This window comes from Salvia hispanica, chromosome 5, assembly GCF_023119035.1.
Source record: "Salvia hispanica cultivar TCC Black 2014 chromosome 5, UniMelb_Shisp_WGS_1.0, whole genome shotgun sequence".
Classification (NCBI taxonomy): domain Eukaryota; kingdom Viridiplantae; phylum Streptophyta; class Magnoliopsida; order Lamiales; family Lamiaceae; genus Salvia; species Salvia hispanica.
Window position 1 is genome coordinate 299,456 of NC_062969.1, and position 12,977 is coordinate 312,432.

The 12,977-nt window shown below is 37.1% G+C and overlaps 2 protein-coding genes across 3 annotated transcripts; one reads left to right on the forward strand and one right to left on the reverse strand.

Annotated features, from left to right (window-relative positions):
• Positions 1-5,002: 5,002 nt before the first annotated feature.
• On the reverse strand, positions 5,003-6,485 carry LOC125190390 (fasciclin-like arabinogalactan protein 2). The gene is made up of 2 exons (XM_048087688.1): positions 5,720-6,485; positions 5,003-5,631 (listed from the first exon to the last, which is right to left on the reverse strand). The coding sequence occupies exons 1-2, from the start codon at positions 6,436-6,438 to the stop codon at positions 5,121-5,123; spliced, it is 1,230 nt and encodes a 409-aa protein (XP_047943645.1). The 5' UTR covers positions 6,439-6,485; the 3' UTR covers positions 5,003-5,120.
• Positions 6,486-8,853: 2,368 nt separating this feature from the next.
• Positions 8,854-12,563, forward strand: LOC125186687 (2,3-bisphosphoglycerate-independent phosphoglycerate mutase-like). Of its 2 annotated transcripts, XM_048083102.1 has the most exons (10): positions 8,854-8,948; positions 9,123-9,288; positions 9,939-10,066; positions 10,504-10,654; positions 10,780-10,983; positions 11,051-11,475; positions 11,550-11,742; positions 11,841-11,936; positions 12,038-12,193; positions 12,283-12,563. In XM_048083102.1, exons 2-10 carry the CDS (start codon positions 9,127-9,129, stop codon positions 12,445-12,447), a joined length of 1,680 nt encoding a protein of 559 aa, XP_047939059.1. In that variant the 5' UTR covers positions 8,854-8,948; positions 9,123-9,126; the 3' UTR covers positions 12,448-12,563. The 2 variants fall into 2 exon arrangements, with proteins under 2 accessions (XP_047939059.1, XP_047939058.1); XM_048083101.1 differs by lacking the exon at positions 8,854-8,948 and having other exon boundaries at positions 9,016-9,288.
• The last annotated feature ends 414 nt before the right edge of the window (positions 12,564-12,977 follow it).

Below are 12,977 nucleotides of genomic sequence, written 5' to 3' on the forward strand. Positions count from 1 at the left end.
AAAAGAAAGAAAAAAAAGCAATAAGTCCTAAATTACAATAGCCCAATCCTAGATTAACTGCAACCAGAAGCACACTGCAATGCAACCACCACAGCCATCACCTCATTATATGACACCCAGAATGGCACGGCCAAGTTGGAGGATTTTATCCATCGACTCAGCAGCTTCAACAAGCGCATAATTGAAGACCTCCGCAACACTGTTGAGGCTGCCGAGCAGTTTCCAACAGCGCAGCAAGGTCAGCAGCTAGCTGATTCTGGTGTTGAGGTTCACCGGAAGGCTCATTTCAGACAGAAGGTTCCCTCTCGACGACGTCGTCTTCCGTCACCTCCGGATCGTCGAGGAGGTCTCAATCTCCGATCCTCGGAGGGCCGGCGCCACTCCGAGGACTCAGCAGCGGGCGGTTTCTGCGGAGAGAATGCTGGTGAGGAGTTTGTCAGTGTCGTTTCAGGGGCAATCGTATTCGTTACCGGTGAGTAAGGTGAGGCGGCGGTGGGGAAGGGAAGGCCGGAGAGGCGGAAAGCAGGGGTCAGACTGAAAAACCCAAAAAGAGAAGGAGAAGGAGGTAGGTTGAAGGAGGAGGAAGAAGAGGGCACATATATATTGTCTTCATCGCCTGCCTTCATTTGATGCAGAGATGTGGTGCAAGGACGAGATGGGTAGTGATGATGCAGTCTGATTTTTGCAAAAATTTGGAATGGTAGTGATGGTGGTGGAGTGCAGGCCTTGTGAAGGTTTCAAGACAATCTTGTGATACTATTGTAAGTATATCAATAATGAGACATGATTTTTTTGAGAGAGAATTTTAATTGTGGCAGGTGGGTGAAGTGATATATATTCAATGATATACTCCCTCCGTTCCAAGATAAGTGACCTATTTCTTTTGGGCACAGAATTTAAATAAGTTAAAGTGGAGAGAGGAAAGTATGAGAGAGGAAAGTATGAGAGAGGGAAAAGTAGAGGAGAGAAAGAGAATAAAGTAGGTGGAGAATAAAGTAAGAGAGATGACTTTTTGCTAAAAATAGAAATAAGTCACTTATAGTGGGACACCCCAAAAAAGAATACAAGTCACTTATTGTAGCAATATCTGCTCTCCCGAAACCAACTGCGCTAAGCCCCTGCGGGTCTGCGCTAAGTCACTTATTGTAGCAATATCTGCTCCCCCTGAACCCAACTGCGGTAAGCCTCCGAAGTACAAGTCACTTATTTTAAGACGGAGGGAGCACGTAGTTGTGTGAGAAAAAGAGGAATACTCTATATCAGGCTGGAGCAATTAAATCTTAACGGTGACACAATAATAAAGCTAGAAATAATATAATGATATTGATGAGTGCTACCTTCACGTCACTCGTGGGCTTATACAAAACTCTTTATTCATATATAGACATATTACACCACTGTATATTGGATTATACTACTACATTTATTCGAAAATTTTGATTAATACTATATTTATTCGAAAATTTTATTAAATTACGCAAGTTTTAATATAAAAATTGATAATATAAAAAGATATAAAAAAAAGCAGTTAAAGTATTGATAATGAAGTAAATTATAAAACTAGCCTTATTAGAGAGATAAATATTCTAAAGATAGATAGATTATTATTTTGATGGACAAACCAAATTAAAAATGAAATAAGACTATATTTCATAGATGAGTATGGTAAATTTAAAAATTTTATGTAGTTAAACATTGACTAAACATGGTGCTATATATAATGTATGCCACATTTATGATTCCAGTCAATAAATTAAATATTATTCTTGTTTAACCTTTAATTCAAATTTTGAAAACAATCAAAACGGAAAATTCTGATTAAAAATAAAGACAAAAATAAAGTGGGAGAGGGTTAATTGGATATTGATGTTGTTAATCAATATAAGTTGATCAGGTAATAACAAACATGATATTTTACAATTAAATCTATAATTTTAATTTTTATACTTAAGCAGTATAGTATCATTCATAATACTCCTCGTCTCCTCCTATATACTACTCTGTATTAAACTAGACACAAAACCATCATAGTTTATCCATAATAATACATCGTATACGCAATACTAATAATTCAAAACCTTGAACTATAAAATACTGCGTACACATCATTAGCATTAGTATTTAGATACTCCATGTTATTCTATACTATTATATAATAGTACTTAGTAAATAAATTAATAAAAATTCATAATAATAATTATAACTTAATTTCCCATAATATATATAGTCGAACTAGAATACATGAAATCAATGAAATGTACTATATATTAAATTACGTTTTAGAATATAGTATAATTTAGTATGTACACTATATATTATGAATGCACACTCATGAAATACAATGACTATCAAATTAACGAGATCTAAGTGTATGATTGTTTAATGTGATTCAACTTTAAAATAATATATATGTTGCAATCGACGTGCAAACAATCATAAATTCATTATACAATATGCAATGTAATTTGCGGTAAGATAGATTATGATTACTTTTAATTTATGACAAAAAAAACACTATCATTTATAAAATTTCGGACTAATAAAATTTCTATCTAACAAAAATTATCATTTTTAAATGGAAGGGATACCTTTAAATTTCAATCACCATTTATTTAGACAAATTTCATAAATTGATTTATGAATTTCTTAACTGTTTAAAAGCATAGACTATAACTTTGACAGGCTACAATCAAAAATCTATTTAAGCAACTTATTGAATAAATAACTTACGCATGTACAAAATTGAAAAACGAGGAGCATTTTTTTTAAAATTACTATTGGATTTGATAATTTGTCCATCTTGAGAAAAGATGCCTAGTATATTCATATAAGCATACCCACCCTTGCATGAAAATGATACCTAGAATATACTCATATATACCACAGTATTTGATTTAGCCTAATAATCATATGTTTGATATATGAAAAATAGTTGGCATTCAAGAATCAATGTAGTATTATTCACGTAACATAAATTTGATTAAATAAACGTTACTAGTATATTCGAAATATATAACTCCCTTCCTACAAACTAATCAAAATATAACTTAAATCAATCAATCAGATTTGATCAGTTTAACTGTGAACCAGTAACTTTGTCGGTCCAAACCAAATCCCATCTTCTAACTACCTTGTCTACTCTGCATGTAGGGAGTTGGTTATTGGTTTGTGATTTTGATTATACTACTACTCTATTAATTTTTACATAGTGAAAAGAAAAAGACACTAGGAAAACTTTTGTTTTTCCTGTTCATGTATGAACTTTGTACTTGTTACTTCATTTATAACTACTAGTATTTCACCTTTGTGGAGACATCCCACGTTTTTTACTTCAATGAAACCAATCTTTAATGCAACGAGTTATGTTATTTATTTAAATGAGAAATGAACTGAAAATTTCATGTGCGATGGACCCAAGATATTATTTATTAATAATATATTATATTTTTATTCAACAAATATAGGTATTTAATTTTCATCCGTCTTGGTGGGCTCAACAATCATTTGCATAGGCCCATATAAATTAGATATGCCCACTTTTCATAGAGGCCCATTATAACCGAATTTATTTATTTTAGAAACTAGAACCATTACACAATGATACATTATTATATAATTATATTATGCGTGTTATGAATATATCGAATATACTTTACAAATGATATAGGCATTGAAAAAATACCTTAATTGTCACATGGAAAAGGGCAAGATTACCTTTGTCACCCTTCACATTAACTACTCCAACATTTTGTTCCTACTTACCAAAAACAGCTGTACTCCTTTATCAGTGCATATTCTTATCTTCTAACCTAACTTATTTTATTTGCTTTATACTGTATAATAATAATTTCAAAATTAAATTATTAAAATACACTGACCAGATCTAACCTATTTGGACTAGCTTTGACTATATATAAGTGAAATTTATATGTTCAGTTCACAAAAATAAAATCATACACCTATTATTTTAGAAATACTATTATTTTGAAAAAGAATATGTATTGGTTCTAAATTAAAGAACATTTACACGTGCAGCAATCCTAATATCGACACAGAAGATGAAATAAAATTATGAAATAGGTGAATAACAAGATCTCATTGACATGTAATTAATACTGTATTAATGGCTACTATAATATAATGATCAAATCACTTAAATAAATAATTTTATCTAAAGCAAATCACAATTATAAATTAATTACTTCAAGTAATCCAAAATAGCTGCAGTGACCTTTGTCGGTGGCTTAATTAATCACTATGTCTGTCCTATTCGATCACTCCAACTTCTTAAAGTACTTTGCATTATTTTTCAGTAAATTATTTTACTGTATGTTCCCTAAAGTATTTTATCCTATGCTTTGTGAAAAAGTAAATTACTCAATACTAAAAAGGGTAATTAACTAATTACTAAATCAAGATTGAGATCCAATTACACAAAACACCATATATATAGTTAATTATAAAAGGTACTAATAATACTACTACTATGTAAAATTTTAATTCAAACTTAACCCATCTAAAAAACCTCACACAATTTTGTGTAAATAAAAAATAGGCCACCCACATAATTATAAATTCATATATTTATGATTGAAAATATAAAATAAATAAAAAGTAAAGTTGGTGATGCCAACAATGGTCAATAAATTTTGCCCACCGACACTTCTCCACCCACTCTTGACTCATAGCTACATGATACAGCTGTATTTATTGATTTATTCATTTTTAAAACGTTATATATTTATTTATATAATCCTCAAATTTGTCTCCACTAAACCCATATTTATTGAAGAATGCAAATAATATACCAACAATTTATTGATCGACAGAGACTTATTAGATACTCCAATAATTATTGCTTTTGTAGTTTCATAATCTAATCACTTTTTGGGTACTAATTATTCATCATTGCATAATTTACCTCAACTTTAGAATAAAAACTAATAATGCAAAAGTATTAGTATAAACATATGTATCAAATATTTATTGCAAAAATCCAACAGGAAAGAAAGAGATGCTTTTCAATTGAATCAAATCCACACCACAATTCCAAAAACAAAAATAAATAAATTACAAATATACTTAAAATATTTTTTTTAAAAAAAGCGAAAAAAAGAAAATTAACAAATGTATGCCAAAAATCCCAGCGCCAAACTGAAGCAGAGCGCCGCCACACCGCCGCCGCGGACTCTCCCGCCGGCGTTGCTATCGTCCTCATCCGCCGCCGCCAGATCGTCGGAAGCAGGTCCAGGACCGTCGGCCTCCTCATCGTCGTCGTCGCCAGCCGCCGCGCCCTTGCTCTTGCTCTTCGACTTCGGCGCCGGCTTCGGCGCCGGAGCAGGCGGCGCCGCCTTGAAGAGCTCCTTCGGCAGCAGCACCTCGTCGATCTTAAACACCGCGAGCGGATCCTCGTCGATCAGCGTCCCGGTGATCGTCGCCGTCACGATCTTCGTCTTCAGCTTGACGTCGTCGCCGTCGTTCTGCACCGTGAAGTCGAACTTCTTCGTCCCCTCCGTCGCGAGAGTGTTCATCAATCCGTTGCTCGCTCTCAGCATTCCGAGCGAGCTGTACACCGGCACGCCGTGGTACAGCAGCAGCGACGATTTCCCCTCGGCGGTGAGGTTTTTGTACCTAATTGGCAAAATCAGATCAGAAATCGAGCCGATTGAGCTAAATTAGGGCAAACAAAATTGAAATTGGGGGAAAATTGAAGTAAAACCTAGGGCGGAAATCGTCGAGAGCTTCGTCGGAGGGGCAGAAGATGGTGAGGCCGCCTTGGACGCTATCGGAAAATGTGGATTGGACGCCTTGAGAGACGATCATGTCGGAGAAGGTCTGGCAGCCTTGCTTCGCCATGAGAGAGGTGACATTGAGGTCGGAGGGGGCGGCGGTGGGGGCCTCGGCCTCCGGCGAGGTGAGAGTGTTGCTGATTTGGATCACAGCGATGTCGTAGGGCAATTCCTCTAGGGATTTGACGAATGTGGCCATGGGGCCGTCGGAATCGGAGTCGACCGGAGCGAATCCGACCTTGCCGCCCTTCATGTCGGTGATGTTGACGTAGCCGGAGGTGCCGGCGGCCTCGCCGGTGGCCTGGAAGAGGGAGGAGGTGGTGGTGGAGCCCTTGGTGATCTGGTGGAGCTTCTTGGCGCCGAAGTAGTCGGCGAAGATGTGGAGGGAGAGGATGTTTTTGAGGGTGGGGAGCGGGTAGTGCTTGGCGAGGAGGTCGGCCATGCCGGCGTTGTCGACGGCGCAGACGGTGATGGTGCGGCGGCGGTTGATCTCGCCGGCGAGGTGGGTGACGGTGAGGTAGTGGTTGAAGGTGGAGAAGGAGGGGTGCTTGGCGAGCATGCGGGTGATGTTGTGGGCGTTGGTGGTGGTGGAGGAGAGGGCGGCGGCAGCGACGGCGACGAGGAGGAGGAAGGAGATTCTTAGCTCCATTGTGGTGGCTGCCGCTGCTCTCTCTAGTGAAGTAGTATGAATTGTGTGGTGTGTGTATGTGTTTATTTATATCTAGAGATAAGACTTTATTCAAACGGGTGTCTCCATTTTTATCATAAAAATAACGAATTTAGGTTTGTAGTGGAACGGGGAAATGGTTCTTCGGTTCTTGGTTAATCGAGAATTGAATCTTGTTTTTTCGGTTTTCGATTAGGGAAATGGTTCTCGGTTCTTGGTTAACCGAGAATCGAACCTTATTTTTTCAGTTTTCGGTTAAGGTTAAGGTTTGGTTTCGGTTATTAAGTTTAAGTTAATCTCGGTTTCGGTTCTAATCGAGAACCGAAAGGTTAGAACTGAATAATCGTTATTTTCTAAATAATTAATTTTTACTATAATTGTGGTAGTTATGCATTTTTGTTGGTTATATTAATGTAAATTGTTTGTACAATGGAATTTTTAATTAGTAGTAGGTGGGTTAACTTTAGTCTTTAGTGTAGGGCAAGGCTAATGAAAAGAATTTTTTGTTTCTAATATTTATTTTTTACAGATAATATATTTTACAAGATACATATTGTAAATTTTTTTAGGTGTATAAATATTGCAAGTTAGTAGTAGTAATTTGTAGATTACGCTTCATCTTCCACCGACTGCAGGTACCATTTCAATAATGCTCTATAAATCCTGTGGTTTCCAAATTTGAAACACATCATTTAATTCAAAATCTATAGCTATCTTTGCACCAAAGAATTAAGTAACGTTTGAAAGTTAAATCAATGATTAATTTTAATATAATAGTGCTATAATTAAATTATCAAATATCTAAACTATTCCATTTTTAAAATGTTTCGTAAACTTATTATTTTTACAAATTAATTTTATCTGTAATATTCAAATTGTGAAAATTGAGAGTTTTAAGACTAAGATAATGATTTGGAAGTCGATAAAAGAGCTTCTTGATGTTCAAGTTAGTAAATAATCGAGAATAACCATTATAATAAACATAAATAATGCGTAAAGTGCTAAATAATGGTAGAAAAGAGATGGTAAACGGATTATTCAACCGATCGAGTAGTTATAGTCGATCGGAGCGAACACGGTAAATTGTTGTATAAATAGTGGCGATGATTGTCCAAAGTAATCGAGCTAATTGTGCGACCAAAGCATGTGGGAGTTCAGAGTGCACAAATCAAAAGAATGCAAATAATGCAAGAGTGATAGCTTTTGAAAGATAACGTGTAAGACTGCAAGTGACTATGTATGAGTATGTTCCTCATAAATAGTATGTGAGGGCCAAGGTTTTATTTGGAGCGAGCATTCTAATAATAATTGCGTTAATTATCTTGGAACGGTACTCATTTTGCTCCTTTTGATTTCGTTGACATGTAGTCGTCACTTCTAGGCTTCACAATAGAGCCGCACATCCCTCATATGTGGGCTTTGTTATGCGCTTGGTCATGTTGAAACCGTCGTATGAGGCTTGTTAAATCATAGTACAATAATATTTTGGAGTAGTATAAATTTAACTGATAATCTATGCATATGACATCTTATATCTACTTTATTTTCTTGCTCTCAACTTACAAAACAAATTTGCATAAAATCACTTGGGAGTATAAAATGCTCAATGTTAATATCTTAATATGAAAATAACATTTGCCCGATTTCAAATGTCCAACTTTCCCCAAATTTCAACAATAACAATTCCTTATTTGATAATAATAACCACCATTCTTCACCATTTTTTTTTGCAAAACAATAAATTATTTATTTATATAATATTGAGACCACATTGTTGAGCTGGAGGTGGGCCCTAATAATAGCCCAGACAAATCGACCATAAGAGCATCGATGGCATTGGACATCTTTGTCTGGCCCATTACCACCTTTATTATTATTTTTTTAATACTATTTGGTTTTATTTTAGTTTCAGCACATTTTCCACCTCATCAATGTAATTAAAATTTGTCATCATTTTTTTTGAGTGAAAATCAAATTAAATTCAGTCACCCGTAACAAATTTGAGAAATATGATTGAATTTATATGAGAATTTACCTATTACTACTATCTAAAATTACTACTCATCTTGCTTTAAAAATTAAAATATTTATAGTGCTCGTTACCACCATGAATAAAAAGCTTGCTTTAAGAGAAGTTGGACTACCAAACCTTATTTCAAATTTAAATTTATTTCCCTCACATTCCTTTGACTTATTGTAAAAAACAAAAATACATTTTCAAGAAAACAAGTAGTGATATGACTATTTTTATCTCATCCAAACTAATCCAAATATTTGAAATATTCTTATTATCTCTTCACGAAAAGAAAAAAAAGACACGGTGTCACGTGCAACGCCACGTGTACATTTGTCTAGAAATTCCACGTTCAAACTCTTAGCTCTACATTCTTCCAGAAATCTAGCTCGTAGTAGAAATCTTTTGATCACAAAAAATTCACACAAAATTCAAAGCATTTCTTCTTCAATCATCGCTATCTCCTTGCAAAAAGCAGGCAATTCTCTCACTCTATAATCTATATGCATATATATCTAACTGTAGTTGCATGCATTTATCCTATGAGGATGAGAGTATCGCTAATTCCGATTGATTATATAGATATATTCATGCATATATATGTTTGAATTTTGATGATGAAATACGACATGATTCGTTTATGTTTGAGCAGAGAAATGGGGAGCTCGGGCTTTTCGTGGAAGTTGAAGGATCACCCGAAACTGGCCAAGGGGAAAACTGTAGCGGTGGTGGTTTTGGATGGCTGGGGAGAGGCTAACCCTAATCCCTACAATTGCATCCATGTCGCCCACACCCCAACCATGGATTCTCTCAAAAAAGTAGGCATTTTTATGTTAATTCGTGCAATTATGTTGGATATTTTAGTGTAATTGGATTAACTTGATTGATCAGTATTATCATAATGAGACATCATATAAGTCTGGAGGTGCGGAGTGCACGCTTATTTGAATTCATTATGATGTTAGATGAACGGGGGTCCGGGGGCAGCGCCCCCGGGTAGCGGGGTCCAAGGGGCAGAGCCCCTGGCTGGGGTCAGCTTGGAAATTTTTTATTTCCAACGAAGTTGCTGTGTAAGAAATTCATCCGAAAATGTAATTTCTGAAAGTCAAAGGACTAGTTTGCAATTTCGGAAACCTTTTGAAAATCAGTTAATTTCTGTTACGAAATTAACAGACGCGTTGTTTCAAGTTGATAAAACGCGCTGGTTTCATCTTGTTAAGTTCAGATCGATTCCTGTTTGGTTCTGATATTCTTTTTCTCAGATATCAACATAAGATAGTTCTGTTTTTTCTCTGAATTGTATCCGATCAAATATTTTGGTAGAACCGCCGAAATTGATTTGATCTGAAAGTGATTTCATCACGACTTTCAGATTATCCGTTTTGTTCAGTATTTTGAATCTCCCTAACAAATTATTGTGCTATGAAGAAGTATGCGTGGCTGAATTGTGTTTTTTTGGGTGGTGAAGGGGGCGCCGGAGAGGTGGAGGTTGGTGAAGGCGCACGGGACGGCGGTGGGGCTGCCCTCAGATGATGATATGGGCAACAGTGAGGTTGGACACAATGCTCTTGGTGCTGGCCGTATCTATGCACAAGGGTCAGATACTAATACATGTATTATGTATAGTTCTCATTATTTTCTGTTTTTAGTGTTAAGCTAGAGTTAGAAGGAAGTTCATTATGATAGATGAAGCTTTAGTTATTGTTTTTGGCAGCATTGAGCTTATTTATTGAAAGACTGATGAACTTATATACTCCTTAGAGTTAGGTTTTTCTTGTTTTAAGCATTGAGCTGATTTATAGGAAAACTGAACTCGTATATGAAGTTTTGCATATACGGTGCTACGATCCATAGTTTCTGATTGAGACGCTGCAAAATAGTTGATATACTGTGCTACTATGCGTAGTTAATGATAGAAATGCGATTTTATTTCTTTTGGGGAGTCTGTCATATGATCACTAATGGAAATAGGTAGAACCTTAAGGAAATGTGCACTAACGTCTTGTCCTATCACGGATTCACGGCCAATGTAGGGCGAAGCTTGTGGATATTGCTCTGGAAACGGGTAAAATCTACGAGGGGGATGGTTTCAAGTATATTAAACAATCCTTCGAAGACGGGACGCTTCACCTCATTGGATTATTAAGTGATGGAGGTGTTCACTCTAGGTTCGACCAGTTGCAGGTATCTCTGCTTCGTATATTTCACCAAACTGCGTTGTTCTATCCTCTTCCCGAAGAAGTGGATGGCCTTTCTCTGTTTGTGGTTTCATGATTTTGTAATGTGGATGTATTACTCTTGTGATGTAGTTGCTGCTGAAGGGAGCTAGTGAGCATGGTGCGAAAAGAATCCGAGTGCATATTCTGACCGATGGACGTGACGTGCTGGATGGATCCAGCGTCGGCTTTGTGGAAAGTCTTGAAAATGATCTAGCAAAGCTCTGTGAGAAAGGCATTGATGCCAAGATTGCGTCTGGTGGCGGGCGTATGTACGTTACAATGGATCGTTATGAGGTACACCCTTCTCGAATTTCCTTGTAATGCGTATTCTTTCACAACACCGTGCTCCTTTACTTTGCAGAATGACTGGGACGTCGTGAAACGAGGCTGGGATGCTCAGGTGCTTGGAGAAGCACCCCACAAGTTCAAGAGTGCTCTTGAGGCCGTGAAGAAGCTAAGAGAGTCCCCTGGCGCAAATGCTCAATTCTTGCCTCCATTTGTTATTGTCGATGACAACGGGAAGGCGGTCGGGCCAATTGTTGACGGTGATGCGGTTGTAACTTTCAACTTTAGGGCCGATCGTATGGTCATGCTGGCCAAGGCACTTGACTATGACAAATTCGATAAATTTGACCGTGTTAGATATCCTAAAATACGGTATGCAGGGATGCTTCAGTACGACGGTGAACTGAAACTTCCTAGTCATTATCTTGTTTCTCCCCCCGAGATTGAAAGAACCTCTGGAGAATATTTGGTGCACAACGGTATCCGTACTTTCGCGTGCAGGCAAGTTGTTAGCGCTATTGTTTATTCTTCATTATGAGCTAGTGATATCATATATGCCCTGGTTTTGCTAACAGTGAGACGGTTAAATTTGGTCACGTCACGTTTTTCTGGAATGGGAACCGGTCGGGATGCTTCAACCCGGATATGGAAGAGTATGTTGAAATCCCAAGTGATATTGGCATTAGCTTCAATGCCAAGCCAAAGATGAAGGCCTTGGAGATTGGTGAGAAAGCGAGGGATGCCATCCTTAGCCGCAAATATGACCAGGTGACTCATCGAGCCTCGTTCTGTGGTTAATAGTGGATGAATAGTATTTCGACATAGGAAGCTTAGTTTGATTTTAATGAGGCATGCTTGCTGTTAAGGTACGTGTCAACCTCCCTAACGGCGACATGGTTGGACACACGGGCGATGTTCAAGCAACAATCGTAGCTTGCCAGGCCGCTGATGAAGCCGTGAAGGTGAGTTTTCTCTGTAGTTTGGATTATTTTGTGAGTATGACAAATATTAAAAACTTGCTGCAAAAGGGTCTCGTGGATCGAACTGCTAACTATTTTTGCAGATGATACTGGATGCAATCGAGCAAGTTGGTGGTATCTACGTTGTGACCGCTGATCATGGTAATGCCGAGGATATGGTGAAGCGAAACAAGAAAGGCGAACCCCTTCTTGACAAGGATGGCAACGTTCAAATCCTCACCTCTCACACACTACAACCCGTAAGTAAGCGGACCCGTTTCTTTTACATTTACCAACTAAGCTGTGTTTCATTCGATGATCTTTTATGAGGTATGATCACCTTGTGTAGGTTCCTATTGCTATCGGAGGGCCAGGGTTGGCTCCGGGTGTTAGATTCCGCCAAGACCTCCCCGGTGCCGGGCTAGCCAATGTGGCAGCGACTGTGATGAACCTGCACGGTTTTGAGGCACCGAGCGATTACGAGCCAACCCTCATCGAGGTTGCCGACGAGTAGTAGAGCCGTGCTTCACCAATTTTCATCGGTGCATCATTTTTTGGATGAAGCCCTTTGCTATTATGTATACTAAACTGTTACTATGATTTTACAATAAGTGGTTACATTTAGGCTCTTATCTTTTGCAACTTCTCCTTTTTTTTTTTTTGGGGTATTCACCGTCTATAATCCTTTATACATGTATATTTTTGTAAAATTGCAATGATTTATCTTCTTTCTTGGCTAAAATGTTGACGCTATGCTGCTCTGAATGCAAAAAATTTATTACTAGTAATTTCATAAATGAGTAAAATCTTGAGTACTAGTAGTATGTTAGAATATTATCATCATAATTCATAAAGCTTCGAAATAGCTTAAGATCTCGATATATTTTATTATAAAATTTAAATAAAGGATAACATGAGTACATGACCACCAAGAGGCATATACAATAAAAAAATCTATACAAATTTAATGTATAATAAACAAATAACACTACATGCCACTTACATCAGATTTAATATCAGTATAGGTCAAAATTGGTCTTGAAT